The sequence below is a fragment of the Leptodactylus fuscus genome, chromosome 2 (assembly GCF_031893055.1).
Source record: "Leptodactylus fuscus isolate aLepFus1 chromosome 2, aLepFus1.hap2, whole genome shotgun sequence".
Taxonomy (NCBI): Eukaryota; Metazoa; Chordata; class Amphibia; order Anura; family Leptodactylidae; genus Leptodactylus; species Leptodactylus fuscus.
In genome coordinates, this window is record NC_134266.1 from 268,281,445 (window position 1) to 268,307,427 (window position 25,983).

General features: G+C 44.3%; 1 protein-coding gene across 1 annotated transcript in view; it reads right to left on the reverse strand.

Annotated features, from left to right (window-relative positions):
- Positions 1-25,983, reverse strand: part of ANKRD42 (ankyrin repeat domain 42) — a 31,166-nt gene that overhangs the window by 4,357 nt on the left and 826 nt on the right. Inside the window, exons 2-11 of the mRNA XM_075262994.1 lie at positions 23,331-23,497; positions 22,726-22,833; positions 18,419-18,538; positions 18,178-18,313; positions 9,517-9,717; positions 9,279-9,404; positions 8,819-8,924; positions 8,571-8,740; positions 7,934-8,060; positions 5,406-5,547 (exon numbers count right to left, since the gene is read on the reverse strand). Of these exons, the coding sequence (XP_075119095.1) occupies positions 5,406-5,547; positions 7,934-8,060; positions 8,571-8,740; positions 8,819-8,924; positions 9,279-9,404; positions 9,517-9,717; positions 18,178-18,313; positions 18,419-18,538; positions 22,726-22,833; positions 23,331-23,497 (1,403 nt within the window). The remainder of the gene's footprint in view (positions 1-5,405; positions 5,548-7,933; positions 8,061-8,570; positions 8,741-8,818; positions 8,925-9,278; positions 9,405-9,516; positions 9,718-18,177; positions 18,314-18,418; positions 18,539-22,725; positions 22,834-23,330; positions 23,498-25,983) is intronic.

Here is a 25,983-nt window from a genome sequence, read left to right on the forward strand (position 1 = left end):
CCTCCCTCCTGACTACACCCAGAGCTCCTGACTACACCCAGAGCTCCCGACTACCCCCTCCCTCCTGACTACACCCAGAGCTCCCGACTACCCCCTCCCTCCTGACTACACCCAGAGCTCCCGACTACGCCCTCCCTCCTGACTACACCCAGAGCTCCCGACTACCCCCTCCCTCCTGACTACACCCAGAGCTCCCGACTACCCCCTCCCTCCTGACTACACCCACCCCTCCCTCCTGACTACCCCCTCCCTCCTGACTACCCCCTCCCTCCTGACTACACCCACCCCTCCCTCCTGACTACACCCAGAGCTCCTGACTACCCCCTCCCTCCTGACTACACCCACCCCTCCCTCCTGACTACACCCAGAGCTCCTGACTACACCCAGAGCTCCCGACTACCCCCTCCCTCCTGACTACACCCAGAGCTCCCGACTACCCCCTCCCTCCTGACTACACCCAGAGCTCCCGACTACCCCCTCCCTCCTGACTACACCCAGAGCTCCCGACTACCCCCTCCCTCCTGACTACACCCAGAGCTCCCGACTACCCCCTCCCTCCTGATTACACCCAGAGCTCCCGACTACCCCCTCCCTCCTGACTACACCCAGAGCTCCCGACTACCCCCTCCCTCCTGACTACACCCACCCCTCCCTCCTGACTACACCCAGAGCTCCTGACTACACCCAGAGCTCCCGACTACCCCCTCCCTCCTGACTACACCCAGAGCTCCCGACTACCCCCTCCCTCCTGACTACACCCAGAGCTCCCGACTACGCCCTCCCTCCTGACTACACCCAGAGCTCCCGACTACCCCCTCCCTCCTGACTACACCCAGAGCTCCCGACTACCCCCTCCCTCCTGACTACACCCACCCCTCCCTCCTGACTACCCCCTCCCTCCTGACTACCCCCTCCCTCCTGACTACACCCACCCCTCCCTCCTGACTACACCCAGAGCTCCTGACTACCCCCTCCCTCCTGACTACACCCACCCCTCCCTCCTGACTACACCCAGAGCTCCTGACTACACCCAGAGCTCCCGACTACCCCCTCCCTCCTGACTACACCCAGAGCTCCCGACTACCCCCTCCCTCCTGACTACACCCAGAGCTCCCGACTACCCCCTCCCTCCTGACTACACCCAGAGCTCCCGACTACCCCCTCCCTCCTGACTACACCCAGAGCTCCCGACTACCCCCTCCCTCCTGACTACACCCAGAGCTCCCGACTACCCCCTCCCTCCTGACTACACCCAGAGCTCCTGACTACCCCCTCCCTCCTGACTACACCCACCCCTCCCTCCTGACTACCCCCTCCCTCCTGACTACCCCCTCCCTCCTGACTACACCCACCCCTCCCTCCTGACTACACCCAGAGCTCCTGACTACCCCCTCCCTCCTGACTACACCCACCCCTCCCTCCTGACTACACCCAGAGCTCCTGACTACACCCAGAGCTCCCGACTACCCCCTCCCTCCTGACTACACCCAGAGCTCCCGACTACCCCCTCCCTCCTGACTACACCCAGAGCTCCCGACTACCCCCTCCCTCCTGACTACACCCAGAGCTCCCGACTACCCCCTCCCTCCTGACTACACCCAGAGCTCCCGACTACCCCCTCCCTCCTGACTACACCCAGAGCTCCCGGCTACCCCCTCCCTCCTGACTACACCCAGAGCTCCCGACTACCCCCTCCCTCCTGACTACACCCAGAGCTCCCGACTACCCCCTCCCTCCTGACTACACCCAGAGCTCCCGACTACCCCCTCCCTCCTGACTACACCCAGAGCTCCCGACTACCCCCTCCCTCCTGACTACACCCAGAGCTCCCGGCTACACCCAGAGCTCCCGACTACCCCCTCCCTCCTGACTACACCCAGAGCTCCTGACTACCCCCTCCCTCCTGACTACACCCACCCCTCCCTCCTGACTACACCCAGAGCTCCTGACTACACCCAGAGCTCCTGACTACCCCCTCCCTCCTGACTACACCCAGAGCTCCCGACTACCCCCTCCCTCCTGACTACACCCAGAGCTCCCGACTACCCCCTCCCTCCTGACTACACCCAGAGCTCCCGACTACCCCCTCCCTCCTGACTACACCCAGAGCTCCCGACTACGCCCTCCCTCCTGACTACACCCACCCCTCCCTCCTGACTACACCCAGAGCTCCTGACTACACCCAGAGCTCCCGACTACCCCCTCCCTCCTGACTACACCCAGAGCTCCCGACTACCCCCTCCCTCCTGACTACACCCAGAGCTCCCGACTACCCCCTCCCTCCTGACTACACCCAGAGCTCCCGACTACCCCCTCCCTCCTGACTACACCCAGAGCTCCCGACTACCCCCTCCCTCCTGACTACACCCAGAGCTCCCGGCTACACCCAGAGCTCCCGACTACCCCCTCCCTCCTGACTACACCCAGAGCTCCTGACTACCCCCTCCCTCCTGACTACACCCACCCCTCCCTCCTGACTACACCCAGAGCTCCTGACTACCCCCTCCCTCCTGACTACACCCACCCCTCCCTCCTGACTACACCCACCCCTCCCTCCTGACTACACCCAGAGCTCCTGACTACACCCAGAGCTCCTGACTACCCCCTCCCTCCTGACTACACCCAGAGCTCCCGACTACCCCCTCCCTCCTGACTACACCCAGAGCTCCCGACTACGCCCTCCCTCCTGACTACACCCAGAGCTCCCGACTACGCCCTCCCTCCTGACTACACCCAGAGCTCCCGACTACCCCCTCCCTCCTGACTACACCCAGAGCTCCTGACTACCCCCTCCCTCCTGACTACACCCACCCCTCCCTCCTGACTACCCCCTCCCTCCTGACTACCCCCTCCCTCCTGACTACACCCACCCCTCCCTCCTGACTACACCCAGAGCTCCTGACTACACCCACCCCTCCCTCCTGACTACACCCAGAGCTCCTGACTACACCCAGAGCTCCCGACTACCCCCTCCCTCCTGACTACACCCAGAGCTCCCGACTACCCCCTCCCTCCTGACTACACCCAGAGCTCCCGACTACCCCCTCCCTCCTGACTACACCCAGAGCTCCCGACTACCCCCTCCCTCCTGACTACACCCAGAGCTCCCGACTACCCCCTCCCTCCTGACTACACCCAGAGCTCCCGACTACCCCCTCCCTCCTGACTACACCCAGAGCTCCCGACTACCCCCTCCCTCCTGACTACACCCACCCCTCCCTCCTGACTACCCCCTCCCTCCTGACTACACCCACCCCTCCCTCCTGACTACCCCCTCCCTCCTGACTACACCCACCCCTCCCTCCTGACTACACCCAGAGCTCCTGACTACCCCCTCCCTCCTGACTACACCCACCCCTCCCTCCTGACTACACCCAGAGCTCCTGACTACCCCCTCCCTCCTGACTACCCCCTCCCTCCTGACTACACCCACCCCTCCCTCCTGACTACCCCCTCCCTCCTGACTACACCCAGAGCTCCTGACTACCCCCTCCCTCCTGACTACACCCACCCCTCCCTCCTGACTACCCCCTCCCTCCTGACTACCCCCTCCCTCCTGACTACACCCACCCCTCCCTCCTGACTACACCCAGAGCTCCTGACTACCCCCTCCCTCCTGACTACACCCACCCCTCCCTCCTGACTACACCCAGAGCTCCTGACTACACCCAGAGCTCCCGACTACCCCCTCCCTCCTGACTACACCCAGAGCTCCCGACTACCCCCTCCCTCCTGACTACACCCAGAGCTCCCGACTACCCCCTCCCTCCTGACTACACCCAGAGCTCCCGACTACCCCCTCCCTCCTGACTACACCCAGAGCTCCTGACTACCCCCTCCCTCCTGACTACCCCCTCCCTCCTGACTACACCCAGAGCTCCTGACTCTACCCAGAGTTCCTGACTACATTCTCTAGTCAGAAGGAATTAAAGGGCAACACCACCCTCTTACCCCGCAAATTTTATCATCTGTCAGCTATGAAAGGGCGAGGTTTATGTAAATTTACCCCAGCAGGGGTAGCGGACAGTCCTGGGGGTTTGACTTAAAGGGGTTGTCCCATCACAAGGATCCTATCTATACTGCTGGTTAATGTGGATGTAAGACTTTTCCTAAATACATTGCTTCAGCAAAACTGCTTTGTTTGTCCACTATCTTACTTTATTCAATTCTTTGTGGCCACAGCCCTGACTTAGCTGCTCCTGAGTCAAGTGATGTATCTGCTGTTCTCAGGGGGGAGGGGCTAAGTGCAGGGAGCGAGCCTGTGTATCTAGCTATTCCTGTGTCTACACCATGTGACCTAGGTCCTGCACTCACATAGAGGAGCTGCTTTCATTTCTTCTGTTCTCCCAGTTATCAGGCTAGCTAATGCAATTGTGTTCATTATGGCAGAGACAGGCAGTGTCTGATTGTAACACAGAATGGAGTTGCTGCTGCCTGTACTTCATAGTCCAATGTGGGTGGGCGGATCTACACGCGAATTTGGGGGCGGAGCTAAACGGCAGGTTGCATGTGAAACCCCGCCCACCAAATGATGCAAGAAACCCGGAAGAAAGAAGATTTTACAAGAGTGAAGACTGCTGAGAATGTGAGGTGGGAATACCCCTTTAATGCAGTGCAGTTGTATATAGCATTATATTCTGTCTGACTACCATTCAGGTGTTTGGAAAAGCTGGATGACTACCCCTGTAATGGCCATAGTAGAGGTCACATGTTCCTCCCAGAGAGGGGATCGGCTTAGCGTGACCTCTGTTCTGTGTGTGAATCAGACAAAGGATTTCCCGTGACAGCAGAATCCATTGAAGTAGAGACTGATTCAGCAGAGTGAAGCTCCGGCTGCTGCCACGGACGGTATCAATGACCTGTACAGTCCCCTCGCCCACAGCGCTGAGAAGAGAGAATCCGCTGATAATGGGGCTAGCTGAGTGTGTGACTTTACCCCAAAGCACTCACAAGCTTAGTACACTCTTTTCCTGAAATCCTCTGTGCTGCTGGGGCCCTTGCTCTTTCCACTCTGTCCACCTGTGACCTCTCACTATGACCCTGTTATAAGCAGCCCACTCCTAAGTAACATAAATGGACAGGTCATGTCTGTACTAGATCGACCTACTCCTTTCCTGTAATCCTCTGTGCTGCTGTTAGCTCTTCTCATCCGCAAGCTAACTTTCAATCTTTCACCTACGATCTTGGTGCAACCTGCCCTCTTAAAAGGTTTGGTCACTGCCCCCCACAAGATCAACACAACTCCTGAAATACTCTGTGCTGCTGGTACTCTACTTCTATCAGTTGCATTTTCTATAGTATCAGGTCAACTATCTGCTGAAATACTCTGCCCTGCTGACACGAAGACCAGCCCAGATGTGAAATAAGAGATAATCATCCAGTGCTACAAGGTCTCCAGCACTTACCGCGGGCCTTGACGAAGGCCTCATCTGCTCCAGGCAGCTGTTGAGCTGAGAGATCTGCACCCGATAGTCGTCCAGCTGGACCTCCATCTTCTCCCGGCGCAGGCGCTCGTACTCCAGCTGCGCCTCCAAGTCTCTAATCATCCTAAATAAAGACAAGAATGGACAAAGCCCTTGAGAGGGGACAAATGCCCTCCTGGTCCGTAAGAAGACCCCAGTATTGTTTTTGTCACAGAGTCCCCCAAACTTCACTGAAATGCACAGCCCTGCTATCTCCTCCATATCAGGACAGGATGGCGCTACTTTGGACAATCCATCCTTGTTAGGCAAGAAACTGATCACAAAGCGGGCCGAGACCTCTAGTGATCAGCGGACGTCGGTGAAGAACCCGAGCAGTGCCCCCAAAGGGGAAATTAAGCATTACACACTGTCCATGTACATAAACAGACTGTGTGTGTAATACAGGACTTGTCCTCCAGAGAGTGAGAGAGACAGTCTGTGTAACTGTTCTGACCTAGAGACGAGGATCCTGACCAGAGGGGCCCCGGCTATTCACCCAGAAATCATTACTAGGCTGTACGCAGGGCCGCCGATAGGCCAGTACTACTGCTACTGGCGTCAGGGGCCCGGCCAAATTTAAAAATGGGGGGGGGGTCCTGGCGCCGGCAGCAGTCATTGTATGTCCTGTTTGTTTCAACTCAGATCTGCGTCCAGAGGATGCAGATCTGAGTTGAACACATACGCGGCTGAAGGAAGGAGCTGACCTGTGTCAGCTCCTCACTTCGCCGCTGCCGCCGGCTACCCGGCAGTGTAGACGCGATGTGATGACGTCACATCGCGTCTACAACTGTGCGCCATTAAGAGAGAGAGGCGCGCAGAGAGCAGCGGGGGAACAAGGAAAAGGTAAGTGTAATGTGGATTATGTGGAACGTGAAACTGGGGGCAGATGAAGGAGAGGACGGCATGACACTGGGGGCAGAGATGGAGGGACATGAATCTGGGGGCAGAGATGGAGAGGACGGCATGACACTGGGGGCAGAGATGGAGGGACATGAATCTGGGGGCAGAGATGGAGGGACATGAATCTGGGGGCAGAGATGGAGGGGACATGGATCTGGGGGCAGAGATGGAGGGACATGAATCTGGGGGCAGAAATGGAGGGGACATGGATCTGGGGGCAGAGATGGAGGGGACATGGATCTGGGGGCAGAGATGGAGGGGACATGAATCTGGGGGCAGATGAAGGGTGTATATGAAGCTGGGGGAGAGACGGAGGGGGGACATATAATTTAAGGGTGACTGTAGGAGGATTATACAGTGTGCGGGCACATGAAAAATTAATGAGTGGGCGGAGTCAACATAACAGTGGGTGGGGCTAAATTTCCCGCGGCGCGCAAAGCACGCCGCACATTTTATCCCTCTTTTGGTTCTTCAAAAGTTGGGAGGTATGGGTACAGGGGGCAATGGAAAGATGTTAGAGGGTGGACGGGGGGGGGATTGTTGGGACATCGGGTGTGCGGCACTGCGGAGAGGGAACTGGGGCAATAATATATAATATATAAGTTTTTAGCTGGAGAATAATAATGATGTAGGCCGGGATACGTTGGTAACCAGTCACAATTAGCTCCCCACTTATCCCTGCACGGAGAACTGCAGGCCCCCCTTTTTTTTAATGGCCAGTTCTTCGTGCAGGGATAAGTTGACAGCTGATTTTGACTGGTGATATGCTGGGTCTGGTGACACTAACCTATCTATCTGCAGGGCTGGGGTGATATTCTGGCTCTGGTGAGAGTAACCTATCTATCTGCAGGGCTGGGGTGATATGCTGGTTCTGGTGACAGTAACCTATCTGCGGGGCTGGGGTGATATGTTGGTTCTGGTGACACTAACCTATCTATCTGCAGGGCTGGGGTGATATGCTGGTTCTGGTGACAGTAACCTATCTATCTGCAGGGCTGGGGTGATATGCTGGTTCTGGTAACAGTAACCTATCTATCTGCAGGGCTGGGGGGATATACTGGGTCTGGTGACTATAACCTATCTATCTGCAGGGCTGGGGTGATATGCTGGGTCTGGTGACAGTAACCTATCTATCTGCAGGGCTGGGGTGATATGCTGGCTCTGGTGAGAGTAACCTATCTATCTGCAGGGCTGGGGTGATATGTTGGTTTGGTTCTGGTGACACTAACCTATCTATCTGCAGGGCTGGGGTGATATGCTGGTTCTGGTGACAGTAACCTATCTGCGGGGCTGGGGTGATGTGCTGGTTCTGGTGACAGTAACCTATCTATCTGCAGGGCTGGGGTGATATGCTGGTTCTGGTGACAGTAACCTATCTATCTGCAGGGCTGGGGTGATATGCTGGTTCTGGTAACAGTAACCTATCTATCTGCAGGGCTGGGGGGATATACTGGGTCTGGTGACTATAACCTATCTATCTGCAGGGCTGGGGTGGTGACAGACTCTCTTTATTAGGTCTGCATTAGTGACCTCTGCTATGACCACAGTCACACTTCACACTATGACTTTACTTCTCGGATTCTTTCTGCTCCTTCTTCCTCTGGTTTTCTTCTTCCAAGATGCCACCGAGATGCTTAAAATTGCTCTTTGCGATCTCCAGGAGCTTCTCCAGTTCCTTCATTTTATCGTAGGCTCTCACTGTAAGACAATCCATCTGTGACACAATGCCCCGTGTTTACTTTTTTTTTATGGCCCATAAGGTATCAAATTTCTGTAGCAGCCCACTGACACCCCGAGATCATGTTGCAGGGTGCTGATGGGTCTACAAAAGGATTCCCTCCCTCCATGTTTAACTACTTAGGTGCTGTTGTGAGTACTGAGGCATCTAAGGGGTGAAATGGCCAAAATCGGAGATAACTTTGATCCCGGCTGATGCAGCTTTGGTGCCCGCTCTGTGTTAGAGAAGAGACCCGCCAAGATTGGCAGGGTCACGGGGTATGGTACTGTGTGGGAACTATATCTACCCAGTGCTCTAAAGGAGTATTCTACGTGCCCTGACCAGGTCTGTGTGCTGGGTGTAGCCTCCCTACAGGGGAAGAGACATTAGTTGTAGACCACAGTCCTTTGGGGGTTGGCACCACATTCAGAGCTCCACCCATGAATAGAAGTGAAGTGTCATCTGCTCAGGGTCTGGGACGTCTTACGTACTGCGGGCCATCTTCTTTTCAGCCGGGCTCAGATTTAGGCCATCTTGTTGGTCAGTGCTTCCTTCTACACCATGTCTCTCGAAGAATAAGGGATCGTCCTCAGTTATCTCTTCCTCTGAATCTTCATAAGCTCCTCCCCCGAGGAGCTTTACAGCAGATATCTGAGCAAACCTAGCGGCGACACGTGACAATATCATGATAGCGTGACGTACAGATCAGAGACCAGGATCACATGATTGAGTGTATTACCTTTTAGCCACATCTTTTGGGGTCTCTCCGGCCTCGTTGGTGATGTTGTAGTCAGCCCCCATCTCCAGCAGCCACTGTATGCACTCCACCTGACCAAGGCCGGCAGCTGAGGAGCAAAGAAATTGGTTACACCCCATAAATCACCCTACAGACTGGACAAAGCTGTGCAATAGAACTCTATGGAGAGGGGAGGAGGAAAAGCAGAACTCAGAACTATAGAGAGACTGTTTTCTTTCACAACACAGTGGGGTCATGTCTCCGTCTCTCCTTCTCCCCCTCCCCTCTCCATAGACCTCATTGTGAGCTGACTTCTTATCTGACATCACTCAGATAAGAAGTCAAGACAGCAGTAATACTTAAAGGCACAGGCAGTTTTCTTTAGTAAGATATATTACAAAGTTTAGGATTCTGGACAAGGTTTGCAGCATTTGCAGCTTCTCTTCATCTTTATGCCGCTTACCTTTGTGTAAAGGGGTGGAGCCTCTGTCATCCCGTTCATTAATATTAATTATTCCACTCTCTATCAGATTTCGAAGGGTTACCAGATCACCTTTGAGAGCTGCGACATGAGCTGGAAACGCCAGATCTGTCAAAGAAAAGACACCGCCATCATGTTTATCATATATATATATATATATATATATATATATATATACACACAGACAGCAGACAACTCATAGGATGTCACGTGTACTCACTCTCACTCTCTTCTGGATGGTCTCTTTCATATTCCACGCCGTCTATATACTGAATGATCTTCTCCTTATAAAATCGTCTCGCCAGGTCCCTTGGGGTCTCTCCCTTATTGTTCCTTGTCTCCAGTGCATGGGTGAAGCTGAGTACTTTACTAAGCAGGAATTTTAGGCAGTGGAGATGTCCCTCCATAGAAGCTAGATGTACTGCAAAGAGAGAAAGACACGGTATACTGTAATGTACAGAGACAATTATGGGGGCAGTATTATAGTAGTTGTATTCTTGTACATAGGAGCAGTATTATAGTAGTTATATTCTTGTACATAGGAGCAGTATTATAGTAGTTATATTCTTGTACATAGGAGTAGTATTATATTAGTTATATTCTTGTACATAGGAGCAGTATTATAGTAGTTATATTCTTGTAGATAGGAGTAGTATTATAGTAGTTATATTCTTGTACATAGGAGTAGTATTATATTAGTTATATTCTTGTACATAGGAGCAGTATTATAGTAGTTATATTCTTGTAGATAGGAGTAGTATTATAGTAGTTATATTCTTGTACATAGGAGTAGTATTATAGTAGTTATATTCTTGTACATAGGAGCAGTATTATAGTAGTTATATTCTTGTACATAGGAGCAGTATTATAGTAGTTATATTCTTGTACATAGGAGCAGTATTATAGTAGTTATATTCTTGTACATAGGGGCAGTATTATAGTAGTTATATTCTTGTACATAGGAGTAGTATTATATTAGTTATATTCTTGTACATAGGAGCAGTATTATAGTAGTTATATTCTTGTACATAGGAGCAGTATTATAGTAGTTATATTCTTGTACATAGGAGTAGTATTATATTAGTTATATTCTTGTACATAGGGGGCAGTATTATAGTAGTTATATTCTTGTACATAGGAGTAGTATTATAGTAGTTATATTCTTGTACATAGGAGCAGTATTATAGTAGTTATATTCTTGTACATAGGAGTAGTATTATAGTAGTTATATTCTTGTACATAGGAGCAGTATTATAGTAGTTATATTCTTGTACATAGGAGCAGTATTATAGTAGTTATATTCTTGTATATAGGAGGTAGTATTATAGTAGTTATATTCTTAAAATACAAAAATAGAAAAAGATATAAAGTAGCTCACCCTTGTAGTCGTTCAAATGATGATTGTTGGTGCACGACCCTATTCTCCTTGACTCATTGGAGTAAATAAATGGAAGTATAATCTTGTCAAACCGAAGGTTCAATATAAGGGTCCGCGACTCACAGCTTGTAAAAACTTTTCTTTTTATTTCATCCTTTTAAAATTTCTGTTTGCCACCATAGGCTGAAGTATACATTTAAACACAAAAAAACATAGTGTAGACAAGGTAGACACTGGACATGGTGAGTTAAAAACCGCTAGAAAACTGACGCGTTTCGGGACTATTGAGGCGTCCCTTACTCATAGTGAAACTAGCCTGAACATTGTAAGCAGTGTGAACTTAATATACACTCTGAGATGACTAAAACTGGGAGGATCCAAAACCTTTCTACATCATCAGCTGATCATTTAACCCTTCCTGGCAAGTTTGTGGATCTCACTTAGTTTTGTTTTAAATAGAGACAAGGATAGAAGTAAAAAAAAAAAAAAAAAAAAAAAAAACACTTGTTTATTCGAGATTATTCTGTTGCACGAGCATAAAAGAATAAATATCTCAACTCTAACTAAAGTTGATATCAAAAAGTTAGCTACTTTCAATACTAAACTGAAACAGATTACCGCAGTACCTCCCTCCATGTGAATTTAGTCCTACAAAGGTACAACAAGCCTGACCACTCCCAAGGTAATTAACTTGCAGAGTTGAGGGCTGAAATCTAGTCTAACAGGTAAACTGACATGTAACACTGTTTTCACTAACTTTAACCAAGCATCTAAGATAGACATCAGATTCGCTGATACAGATACCTTAATTCTCAAAACTTTTCAACACATCCCTTAACATATCTAAAAAATTTTTATACGTTTTTTATAAATGATATAAAATAAAACACGTTAATTTAATAAGGTTAGAGATGAAAAGTTTGTTAGTCAAAAAATAAAAGCCAGGTCTGACTTAGCATTCATACCCTCCGGTTGCCGACAGCCAAACCGGAGGATCCATAATGCTTCTTTTTTAAGTAAGATCTTTTTTTTATTGCCTCCTCTGATGTTATCATTGACTGTTTCAATTCCCCAGAAAGAGAAATTATCTATCTCTCCACCATGTTTACTCGAGAAATGTTTTGATGCACCAGAAATACCATCCGTACCCTGCTTCTTACTGTCTCTGATATGTTCGGCTATTCTTACCTTCAATGGCCTGGTGGTACTGCCTACATAGTCCATTCTACAAGCTGAACATTTGATGCAGTATACAGTATATCTGGTGGTGCAGTTAATGCTGGAATTAAACTTTACTTTGAAATTTGTTTTAAAACTGCTTAATTCTTCCGTATTGTCAGTAAAGGGACAGCTCTTACATTTAGGTCTGCCACACCTAAACAATCCCTTTCTATCTGGTATTAAACTAATGTTGGGGGATTTTAAGAAACTAGGGGACAAATCATTCCCCAAAGATACACCTCTCCTAGGGACAAAGTGAAACCCATTTTTAAGGATTTTTTTAACTGTATCATCAAGCTCCAGGATAGGTAAATTGTTTTTGATTATTTTCTTTATTAAATTGAATTGTGGACTGTAATTTGTTGAGAACACTGTGGCGTGTTCTAGATTGGTATTAATTTCAGTTTTTTCCTCCAATAATTTTTCTCTATCCCTCGATTGTACTTTCTCAAATGCCTGATTCAATATTTTCTTAGAGTAACCTCTGCTTTGGAGTCTGTTGATTACCTCCTGACTTTCTTGTACAAAATCCTCCTCATGATTGCAAGCACGTTTTGCTCGGATTAATTCCCCCACGGGGATCCCTCTGATAGTAGCCGCCGGATGGCAGCTATCTGCCTTCAAAATAGCGTTACCAGCCGTAGGTTTGCGATATAATTTAGTGATAACCCTATTTGAGTCCACACACCCCCGCAATGTAATATCCAAAAAATTTATTGTAGAAAAACTATGTTGAAATGTAAAACCTAAACCATATTCATTTTTGTTCAAAAAAGAAATAAAATCCGGTATGGGCGCCACATCTCCGACCCACACTATGAGTAGGTCATCGATGTAGGTGTGGGTCGGAGATGTGGCGCCCATACCGGATTTTATTTCTTTTTTGAACAAAAATGAATATGGTTTAGGTTTTACATTTCAACATAGTTTTTCTACAATAAATTTTTTGGATATTACATTGCGGGGGTGTGTGGACTCAAATAGGGTTATCACTAAATTATATCGCAAACCTACGGCTGGTAACGCTATTTTGAAGGCAGATAGCTGCCATCCGGCGGCTACTATCAGAGGGATCCCCGTGGGGGAATTAATCCGAGCAAAACGTGCTTGCAATCATGAGGAGGATTTTGTACAAGAAAGTCAGGAGGTAATCAACAGACTCCAAAGCAGAGGTTACTCTAAGAAAATATTGAATCAGGCATTTGAGAAAGTACAATCGAGGGATAGAGAAAAATTATTGGAGGAAAAAACTGAAATTAATACCAATCTAGAACACGCCACAGTGTTCTCAACAAATTACAGTCCACAGTTCAATTTAATAAAGAAAATAATCAAAAACAATTTACCTATCCTGGAGCTTGATGATACAGTTAAAAAAATCCTTAAAAATGGGTTTCACTTTGTCCCTAGGAGAGGTGTATCTTTGGGGAATGATTTGTCCCCTAGTTTCTTAAAATCCCCCAACATTAGTTTAATACCAGATAGAAAGGGATTGTTTAGGTGTGGCAGACCTAAATGTAAGAGCTGTCCCTTTACTGACAATACGGAAGAATTAAGCAGTTTTAAAACAAATTTCAAAGTAAAGTTTAATTCCAGCATTAACTGCACCACCAGATATACTGTATACTGCATCAAATGTTCAGCTTGTAGAATGGACTATGTAGGCAGTACCACCAGGCCATTGAAGGTAAGAATAGCCGAACATATCAGAGACAGTAAGAAGCAGGGTACGGATGGTATTTCTGGTGCATCAAAACATTTCTCGAGTAAACATGGTGGAGAGATAGATAATTTCTCTTTCTGGGGAATTGAAACAGTCAATGATAACATCAGAGGAGGCAATAAAAAAAAGATCTTACTTAAAAAAGAAGCATTATGGATCCTCCGGTTTGGCTGTCGGCAACCGGAGGGTATGAATGCTAAGTCAGACCTGGCTTTTATTTTTTGACTAACAAACTTTTCATCTCTAACCTTATTAAATTAACGTGTTTTATTTTATATCATTTATAAAAAACGTATAAAAAATTTTTAGATATGTTAAGGGATGTGTTGAAAAGTTTTGAGAATTAAGGTATCTGTATCAGCGAATCTGATGTCTATCTTAGATGCTTGGTTAAAGTTAGTGAAAACAGTGTTACATGTCAGTTTACCTGTTAGGGTGCATTCACACTGAGTAAACGCTAGCTTATTTTGTAGAGTAAAATTACACTTGTAAATTTTGCTATCCCATTGACTTCAATGACATTTTACAGGCGTATTTTTACAGGCGTATTTTTTACAGGCGTATTTTTTACAGGCGTATTTTTACACTTGTAAAAAAATATCATTGAAGTCAATGGGATAGCAAAATTTACAAGTGTAATTTTACTCTACAAAATAAGCTAGCGTTTACTCAGTGTGAATGCACCCTTAGACTAGATTTCAGCCCTCAACTCTGCAAGTTAATTACCTTGGGAGTGGTCAGGCTTGTTGTACCTTTGTAGGACTAAATTCACATGGAGGGAGGTACTGCGGTAATCTGTTTCAGTTTAGTATTGAAAGTAGCTAACTTTTTGATATCAACTTTAGTTAGAGTTGAGATATTTATTCTTTTATGCTCGTGCAACAGAATAATCTCGAATAAACAAGTGTTTTTTTTTTTGTTTTTTTTTTTTTACTTCTATCCTTGTCTCTATTTAAAACAAAACTAAGTGAGATCCACAAACTTGCCAGGAAGGGTTAAATGATCAGCTGATGATGTAGAAAGGTTTTGGATCCTCCCAGTTTTAGTCATCTCAGAGTGTATATTAAGTTCACACTGCTTACAATGTTCAGGCTAGTTTCACTATGAGTAAGGGACGCCTCAATAGTCCCGAAACGCGTCAGTTTTCTAGCGGTTTTTAACTCACCATGTCCAGTGTCTACCTTGTCTACACTATGTTTTTTTGTGTTTAAATGTATACTCCAGCCTATGGTGGCAAACAGAAATTTTAAAAGGATGAAATAAAAAGAAAAGTTTTTACAAGCTGTGAGTCGCGGACCCTTATATCGAACCTTCGGTTTGACAAGATTATACTTCTAGTTATATTCTTGTACATAGGAGTAGTATTATAGTAGTTATATTCTTGTACATAGGGGCAGTATTATAGTAGTTATATTCTTGTACATAGGGGCAGTATTATAGTTATATTCTTGTACATAGGAGTAGTATTATAGTAGTTATATTCTTGTACATAGGAGTAGTATTATAGTAGTTATATTCTTGTACATAGGGGCAGTATTATAGTAGTTATATTCTTGTACATAGGGGCAGTATTATAGTTATATTCTTGTACATAGGAGTAGTATTATAGTAGTTATATTCTTGTACATAGGAGTAGTATTATAGTAGTTATATTCTTGTACATAGGAGTAGTATTATAGTAGTTATATTCTTGTACATAGGAGCAGTATTATAGTAGTTATATTCTTGTACATAGGAGCAGTATTATAGTAGTTATATTCTTGTACATAGGAGTAGTATTATAGTAGTTATATTCTTGTACATAGGAGTAGTATTATAGTAGTTATATTCTTGTACATAGGAGGTAGTATTATAGTAGTTATATTCTTGTACATAGGAGCAGTATTATAGTAGTTATATTCTTGTACATAGGAGCAGTATTATAGTAGTTATATTCTTGTACATAGGAGGTAGTATTATAGTAGTTATATTCTTGTACATAGGAGGTAGTATTATAGTAGTTATATTCTTGTACATAGGAGTAGTATTATAGTAGTTATATTCTTGTACATAGGAGTAGTATTATAGTAGTTATATTCTTGTACATAGGAGCAGTATTATAGTAGTTATATTCTTGTACATAGGAGTAGTATTATAGTAGTTATATTCTTGTACATAGGAGCAGTATTATAGTTATATTCTTGTACATAGAAGTAGTATTATAGTAGTTATATTCTTGTACATAGAGGGCAGTATTATAGTAGTTATATTCTTGTACATAGGAGGTAGTATTATAGTAGTTATATTCTTGTACATAGGAGCAGTATTATAGTAGTTATATTCTTGTACATAGGAGCGGTATTATAGTAGTTATATTCTTGTACATAGGAGTAGTATTATAGTAGTTATATTCTTGTACATAGGAGGTAGTATTATAGTAGTTATATTCTTGTACATAGGAGTAGTATTATAGTAGTTATATTCTTGTACATAGGAGCAGTATTATAGTAGTTATATTCTTGTACATAGGAGTAGTATTATAGTAGTTATATTCTTGTACATAGGAGTAGTATTATAGTAGTTATATTCTTGTACATAGGAGCAGTATTATAGTAGTTATATTCTTGTAGATAGGAGTAGTATTATAGTAGTTATATTCTTGTACATAGGAGTAGTATTATAGTAGTTATATTCTTGTACATAGGAGCAGTATTATAGTAGTTATATTCTTGTACATAGGAGCAGTATTATAGTAGTTATATTCTTGTACATAGGAGCAGTATTATAGTAGTTATATTCTTGTACATAGGGGCAGTATTATAGTAGTTATATTCTTGTACATAGGAGTAGTATTATATTAGTTATATTCTTGTACATAGGAGCAGTATTATAGTAGTTATATTCTTGTACATAGAGGGCAGTATTATAGTAGTTACATTCTTGTACATAGGAGGTAGTATTATAGTAGTTATATTCTTGTACATAGGAGGTAGTATTATAGTAGTTATATTCTTGTACATAGGAGCAGTATTATAGTAGTTATATTCTTGTACATAGGAGCGGTATTATAGTAGTTATATTCTTGTACATAGGAGTAGTATTATAGTAGTTATATTCTTGTACATAGGAGGTAGTATTATAGTAGTTATATTCTTGTACATAGGAGTAGTATTATAGTAGTTATATTCTTGTACATAGGAGCAGTATTATAGTAGTTATATTCTTGTACATAGGAGTAGTATTATAGTAGTTATATTCTTGTACATAGGAGCAGTATTATAGTAGTTATATTCTTGTACATAGGAGCAGTATTATAGTAGTTATATTCTTGTACATAGGAGCAGTATTATAGTAGTTATATTCTTGTACATAGGAGCAGTATTATAGTAGTTATATTCTTGTACATAGGAGGTAGTATTATAGTAGTTATATTCTTGTACATAGGAGTAGTATTATAGTAGTTATATTCTTGTACATAGGAGGTAGTATTATAGTAGTTATATTCTTGTACATAGGAGTAGTATTATAGTAGTTATATTCTTGTACATAGAGGGCAGTATTATAGTAGTTACATTCTTGTACATAGGAGGTAGTATTATAGTAGTTATATTCTTGTACATAGGAGTAGTATTATAGTAGTTACATTCTTGTACATAGGAGGTAGTATTATAGTAGTTATATTCTTGTACATAGGAGGTAGTATTATAGTAGTTATATTCTTGTACATTGGTGCAGTGTTATAGTAGTTATATTCTTGTACATAGGAGGTAGTATTATAGTAGTTATATTCTTGTACATTGGTGCAGTGTTATAGTAGTTATATTCTTGTACATAGGAGGTAGTATTATAGTAGTTATATTCTTGTACATAGTAGTATTATAGTAGTTATATTCTTGTATATAGGAGCAGTATTATGGTAGTTATATTCTTGTACATAGGAGGTAGTATTATAGTAGTTATATTCTTGTACATTGGTGCAGTGTTATAGTAGTTATATTCTTGTATATAGGAGTAGTATTATAGTAGTTATATTCTTGTACATAGGAGCAGTATTATAGTAGTTATATTCTTGTACATAGGGGTAGTATTATAGTAGTTATATTCTTGTACATAGGAGTAGTATTATAGTAGTTATATTCTTGTACATAGGAGCAGTATTATGGTAGTTATATTCTTGTACATAGGAGTAGTATTATAGTAGTTATATTCTTGTACATAGGGGCAGTATTATAGTAGTTATATTCTTGTACATAGGAGTAGTATTATAGTAGTTATATTCTTGTACATAGGAGGTAGTATTATAGTAGTTATATTCTTGTACATAGGAGGTAGTATTATAGTAGTTATATTCTTGTACATAGGAGCAGTATTATAGTAGTTATATTCTTGTACATAGGAGGCAGTATTATAGTAGTTATATTCTTGTACATAGGGGCAGTATTATAGTAGTTATATTCTTGTACATAGGAGTAGTATTATAGTAGTTATATTCTTGTACATAGGAGCAGTATTATAGTAGTTATATTCTTGTACATAGGAGCAGTATTATACTATAATTATGAATCATATAGTATTGATACCGGGTGTGTTTCCATTGTGATCTATTTCTTCTACAGAAGCCCCCCATCGCACAAGAAGCTGTAAACAGCCAAGTCGGCCATGAAACGCAGCGTAATGAACTGGTGTCCAGCCATTAATGTCAGGGCTGTTTGTGTCCTGTAATAAATATAACTGTAATTACCATACATATTGACATCAGTATGCATCAATATACTATAAAGATTCACTACCATGTTAAAATCACTATGTCAGACTGCTCACCGCTCCACTACGCAGAATGGTCTGTAGGGTGAATGAGTGTCCATGAGAAGCAGACAGGTGTGCAGGAGTACAATGACGGTCATCCTTAGCTGACAAGTTTGCTTCACTGAGAATCAAGGCCTGTCATTGAGAGCAAGAAAGTGTGGATCAAATCCCCAGCTAGAAGTTTAACATTACGTTTGTTTAGATAGGAAAGACAGACATATGGGGATAGATAGATAGATAGATAGATAGATAGGAGATAGATAGATAGATAGATAGATAGATAGATAGATAGATAGGAGATAGATAGATAGATAGATAGGAGATAGATAGATAGATAGATAGATAGATAGATAGATAGATAGGAGATAGATAGATAGATAGATAGGAGATAGATAGATAGATAGATAGATAGATAGATAGATAGATAGATAGAAGATAGATAGATAGATAGATAGATAGATAGATAGATAGATAGATAGGAGATGTATAGATAGATAGATAAGATAATCCTTTAATAGTCCCACCTTGGGGAAATTTCAGCGTGTTACAGCAGCATAGTAATACAGATACAGGATAATACAGAGTAATATGTTACAGACGTAGACACAGATAAGCTGAGAAGAGAAGATATACTAGGAGTCCATGGCAGCTAAGGAAAAACAGAAGAGAAAGAGGAAGACCTCATAATCATTAGTTCTCTGTGCGGAGAGCTCTTCGTTTGGTCTGATGTAGATTATACAGCCTGGTCGCGGTTGGAAGGAAGGGCCTGCGATAGCGCTCCTTCTCACACTTGGGGTGAAGCAGACGGTCACTTACAGTGCTGCCAAGTCCCATCAGGGTCCCATACATGGGGTGGGATTTGTTCCCCCGCATGGAGGTCACCACAGACAGTATCCTTCTGTCACCCACCACCTGTACTGGGTCCAAGGGGCTCCCCAGGACAGAGCTGGCCCTCCTGATCAGCCTGTCAAATCTATTTCTGTCCCTGGTTGATATACTGCTTCCCCAGCAGGCCACACCGAAAAAGATGGCTGAGGCAACCACAGAGTTGAAGAAGGCCCTAAGAAGTGTCCCCCGGACTCCGAAGGCCCTCAGCTTCCTGAGCAGGTAGAGTCTGCTGTGCCCCTTTCTGTGCAGCGCCTCCAGGTGATCAGCCCAGTCTAGTTTGTTATTGAGGAGCACGCCCAGGTACTTACAGGTCCTGACTATCTCAATACATGTTCCTTGGATCTCCACCGGGGTCGGGGCACCTCTCCGTTTACTAAAGTCCACCACCATCTCCTTGGTCTTCCCAGCATTAATCCTGAGCTGGTTCTGCTGGCACTATTCAACAAAATCCCGGTTTAAGTCTCTGTATTCCCTATCGTCGCCATCAGTGATAAGGCCGACTATAGCAGAGTCATCGGAGGACTTCTGTAAGTAACAGCTGGATGAGTTGTGCCTGAAGTCAGCAGTGTACAGTGTGAAGAGGAATGGGGCAAGAACTGGACCTTGTGGTGCCCCCGTACTACAGATCACAGTGTCGGACACACAGTCCTGGGCTCTCACATACTGAGGGCGGTTTGTCAGGTAGTCTAGGATCCAGTTGGACAGGTGATGGTCCCTCCACCAAGGTTCAGCTTCTCCCTTAATAGCCCTGGCTGAATGGTGTTGAACGCACTGGAGAAATCAAAGAACATTATTCTCACAGTGTTCCCGGGTTTCTCCAGGTGAGAGAGATCTCTATGAAGAAGGTGGATGATGGCGTCATCTACCCCAATGCCTGGCCGGTAGGCAAACTGGAGGGGGTCCAGAGCGGAGCTCACTAGGGGGCGTAGGTGTGTCAGGACCAGCCTCTCTAGGACCTTCATTAGGTGTGATGTCAGTGCTACAGGTCGGTAGTCATTGTAGCCCATCGGGTTGGGTTTCTTTGGGACTGGTACCACGCAAGATGTTTTCCACAGTTGAGGTACCACCCCCAGCTTCAGGCTCATATTGTACATGTGCGTTATAATACCACACAGCTGGTCACTGCACATTTTAAGAACTCTTGCGCTTATACCATCTGGTCCCCCCGCTTTGTTCGCTCTAATATTCTTCATTTCCTTACACACCTGAGACTCCTGCAGGATCAGATAGTCAGATTGCAGTTGACCGCAGGTCGGTGGGGGTTGGGTCTTGGTGTGTGAGGGGAGGGCGGTTAGCTGACATGCTGGTGGAGGGAGCATTTGCTTGGAGTCGAATCTATTGAAGAATAGATTAAGCTCGTTAAGCCACTTCCTGTCCCCTACTGTTCGGTGCCTTGTCTTTTCCTTGTGTCCTGAAATTGCCTTAAGGCTGTCCCACACCTCAGAGATTCTACCCTCCCCCATCTGTAGCTCCATCTTCCGTCTGTAGTTGGCTTTCCCTTCTCTGATCAATTGTCTCAGCTGTTTCTGAACCGCCCCCTGGCCATCTTTGTCCCCAGACCTAAAAATTCTCTTTTTTTTGCTTGAGGAGAGTTTTAATCTCAGAGTTAATCCATGGTTTGTTATTGGAGAAACACCTCACCTTCCTAGTTGGTACCGTGCTGTCCACACAGAAATTAATGTAGTCCGTTATGCAATGTGTGAGTCCCTCAATGTCCTCTGGAAATGAGTCTTGAAACACTTCCCATAAAGTTATATCAAAGCAGTCCCTTAGAGACTCGACACTTCCCTCTGACCAAATCTTCACGGTACGGGTAACCACCGGTTCTCTGCGCACCAGTGGAATGTATGTGGGTCGCAGATGTACCAGGTTGTGATCTGATCTGCCTAGGGGTGGTAGGGCAGATGAGTTATATGCATCCCTTACATTGGCAAAGAACAAGTCCAGCGTCTTGTTGTCTCTTGTATGGCAGGTTACATACTGTGTGAAGCCTGGTAGAGTGGATGCTGAGACATGGTTGAAGTCTCCAGACACTAGGAGCAGGGCATGGGGGTGAGATGATTGCAGCTCACTCACAACAGCATGGAGGACTTCACAGGCAGCGTCAGCTTTAGCAGAGGGGGGGACATAGGCAGCTAGTACAATAACATGTGATAGTTCCCTTGGCAGGTAAAAAGGTCTCATGCCCACGGCTAGCAGTTCAATATCCTTTCCACACAATTGTTTCTTAACCACAATATGTCCTGGATTACACCATCTCTCATTGACAAATATTGCAATTCCTCCGCCTATTCGCTTACCACTCTCCAGTGTTCTGTCCGCCCGAAGAAGTTTGAAGCCCTCCACGGAGGCAAGTATGTCCGGAGTGATTTCAGTAAGCCAAGTCTCTGTAAACAGCATCATACTGCACTCACGAAACTCCTGTTGATGTCTGGTCAGTGCTGTCAGTTCATCCATCTTATTCACAATTGATCTCACATTCCCCATAATGATGGACGGGATCACATGCTTTTTGCGTTTTCTTCCTTCGCGTCTCAGTATGCCGGCTCGTTTTCCGCGTTTTCTAAGTCTCCTTATTAGTTCGTGGGGGATGGTAAGAGCATGCTTGTCCTGTAGCTTGTCCAGCTTGTCCTGCAGCATGCTTCTAAGGTGTAATAGTGTCTCCTTAGTGTAAACCAGTCTTCCTTGTCTGTGTGGAGGCATGCTTCAGACAAAAAGGCTCAAAAAGGATTTCTTTATAAGAGTTTCTGCATCAAATTCCAGCCCATGGTAAGTTCTTATACTAATACTCCTTATAGTAATAGAAAAAAGTGAACAAAAAAGGACGGGATAGAGAAAGATCAGTTTAGTTTCAGCAGCTGTAAACACATGCAGCCACACTCTAGGCAGGCGCAGGGTCTATAGATAGATAGATAGGAGATAGATAGATAGATAGATAGATAGATAGATAGATAGATAGGAGATGTATAGATAGATAGATAGATAGATAGATAGATAGGAGATGTATAGATAGATAGATAGATAGATAGATAGATAGATAGATAGGAGATAGATAGATAGGAGATAGATAGATAAGAGATAGATAGATAGATAGATAGATAGATAGATAGATAGATAGATAGGAGATAGATAGATAGATAGGTAGATAGGAGATAGATAGATAGATAGATAGATAGATAGATAGATAGATAGATAGTTGGGGATAGATAGATAGATAGATAGATAGATAGATAGATAGATAGATAGATAGTTGGGGATAGATAGATAGATAGATAGATAGATAGATAGATAGATAGATAGATAGATAGATAGATAGTTGGGGATAGATGGGCCTCCTCTGTATCTACCACCCCAAATATCACCTGCAGTCTGACCATTAGAGTTCCTGTAGGACTGTCACCTGGAGACACCACTGTATTACACTTGCTATATACCTGTATACAGGCGTCTTGGCCTTTTATAGCAGCCAAATGCGCTGCCGTCCATCCTTTCGTGGTTACATCGGTGATGTTCGCTCCGTGCCACAGTAACCAGTGAAGACACTGCAAGATAATAGACACCCAGGAAGTGACACCGATCACGAAGAGAAACTGATTGTTAGATCAGGAAAAAATTTTTTTTATTTTTACCTTAATTTCTGTATTACACTATATACTATATTACGGTATATATTATATTAGGTTACATTATACAACCACGATGAACTTCTGGCATAAACAATGGTAAAGCTTTCGGCCACCCCCAACCAAAAGAGGTGTGAAAAGCCTCCAGCCATAGCACAAACATGGAGTGTGGCGTCATTTGTGGCTTTGCTATCTCATAAATATGGCACATCCTTTCACAAAGTTACCCCAATAGTGCCTGCGCCACTAGGGGGAGAATGGGAGCAAATTGTAACCTGCTTATACACTGGATTGTCCAGATTAGATACACTGTAACAAACCCTCAGCTCACAGGACGAGCTATGTATAAGGGGTACAAGGCACACAGAACCCCAGCCTTAACAAGTTCTAGAACTTTCCATCTATTTTCCATTTACCTCCAGACTGCCGGAGTGTGCCGCCCAGTGCAGCGGTGTAAACTTATAGACTGGATCCACCTCATTCACACTGGTCCCGTTCTTCACAATGGCGGCCAGATCCTCCACGTGGCCACACCTCACCGCCTCATAGATGTTGATGTCACCTCTCCAACGCGGCAACGCGGCTGTAACATCCAGTCACAGGACACACAGGGGTGACTTATTATTATGATAAATGTAACATAAAAGAGAATTTTGGGAGCTACAGTGTTGGCCAAAAGTATTGGCACCCCTGCTATTCTGTCAGATAATACTCGTGTTCTTCCAGAAAATGATTGCAATCACAAATTCTTTGGTATTATTATCTTCATTTAATTTGTCTTCAATGGAAAATCACAAAAAGAATTGTCAAAAAGCCAAATTGGATATAATTCCACAGCAAACATAAAGGGGGTGGACAAAAGTATTGGCACTGTTTGAAAAATCATGTGATGTTTCTCTAATTTGTGTAATTAACAGCACCTGTTACTTACCTGAGGCACATAACAGGTGGTGGCAATAACTAAATCACACTTGCAGCCAGTTGAAATGGATTAAAGTTGACTCCACCTCTGTCCTGTGTCCTTGTGTGACCACATTGAGCATGGAGAAAAGAAAGAAGACCAAAGAACTGTCTGAGGACTTGAGAAGCAAAATTGTGAGGAAGCATGAGCAATCTCAAGGCTACAAGTCCATCTCCAAAGACCTGAATGTTCCTGTGTCTACCGTGTGCAGTGTCAGTAAGAAGTGTAAAGCCCATGGCCCTGTGGCTAACCTCCCTAGATGTGGACGGAAAAGAAACATGGACGAGAGATTTCACCGCAAGATTGTGCGGATGGCGGATAAAGAACCTCGACTAACATCCAAACAAGTCCAAGCTGCCCTGCAGTCCGAGGGTACAACAGTGTCACCCCGTACTATCCAGTGTCAGCGTCTGAATGAGAAGGGACTGTATGGTAGGAGACCCAGGAAGACCCCACTTCTTACCCACAGACATAAGCCAGGCTGGTGTTTGCCAAAACTTACCTGAGAAAGCCAAAACCGTTCTGGAAGAATGTTCTCTGGTCAGAGGAGACAAAAGTAGGAAAAGGCCTCAACATAGAGATTACAGGAAAAAAGAGGCCTTCAAAGAGAAGAAGACGCCCCCTACAGTCAGACATGGCGGAGGTCCCTGATGGTTTGGGGTTGCTTTGCTGCCTCTGGCACTGGACTGCTTGACCGTGTGCATGGCATTATGAAGTCTGAAGACGACCAACACATTGTGCAGCATCATGTAGGGCCCAGTGTGAGAAAGCTGGGTCTCCCTCAGAGGTCAGGGCTCTTCCAGCAGGACAATGACCCAAAACACACTTCAGGTCAGCACTAGAAAATGGTGGTGAGAGAAAGCCCTGGAGACTTGTAAAGTGGCAGCAATGAGTCCAGCCCTGAATCCCATAGAACACCTGTGGGGGAGGGGGAGAGATCTCTTGGTGGCAGTTTGGAGAAGGCCCCCTTCACATCTCAGGGGGGACCTGGAGCAGGAGCCAAAGAAGAATGGTCTAAGATTCCAGCAGAGCCTTGTAAGAAACTCATTGCTGGTTAGCGGAAGCGGTTGTGCGCAGTTATTGTGTCTAAAGGTTGTGCTGCCAAGTATTAGGCTGAGGGCGCCAATACTTCTGTCCGGACCAGTTTTGGAGTTTTGTGTAAAATGATCAATGATGTGACTTTTTTTTCATTCTCTTTTGTGTTTTTTCAAACAAAATAAATGAAAATATTACCAAAGAGTTTGTGATTGTAATCATTATCTGGGGACACCGAGGATTATCTGACAGAGCTGCAGGGGGCCAATACTTTTGGTCAACACTCTATCTATCTATCTATCTATCTATCTATCTATCTCCTATCTCTCTATCTATCTATCTATCTATCTATCCCATATCTATCTATCTCCTATCTATCTATCTCCTATCTATCTATCTATCTATCTATCTATCTATCTATCTATCTCCTATCTATCTATCTCCTATCTATCTATCTCCTATCTATCTATCTATCTATCTATCTATCTATCTATCTATCTATCTATCTATCTATCTCCTATCTTTCTATCTATCTCCTATCTATCTCCTATCTATCTATCTATCTATCTATCTATCTCCTATCTATCTATCATCTATCTATCTATCTATCTATCTATCTATCTCCTATCTATCTATCTATCTCCTATCTATCTATCTATCTATCTATCTCCTATCTCTCTATCTATCTCCTATCTATCTATCTATCTATCTATCTATCTATCTATCTATCTCCTATCTCTCTATCTATCTCCTATCTATCTATCTATCATCTATCTATCTATCTATCTCCTATCTATCTATCTATCTATCATCTATCTATCTATCTATCTATCTATCTCCTATCTATCTATCTATCTATCTATCTATCTATCTATCTCCTACCTATCTATCTATCTCCTATCTATCTATCTATCTATCTATCTATCTCCTACCTATCTATCTCCTATCTATCTATCTATCTATCTATCTTCTATCTATCTATCTATCTATCTATCTCCTATCTATCTATCTATCTATCTATCTATCTATCTCTCTATCTATCTATCTCCTATCTATCTATCTATCTATCTCCT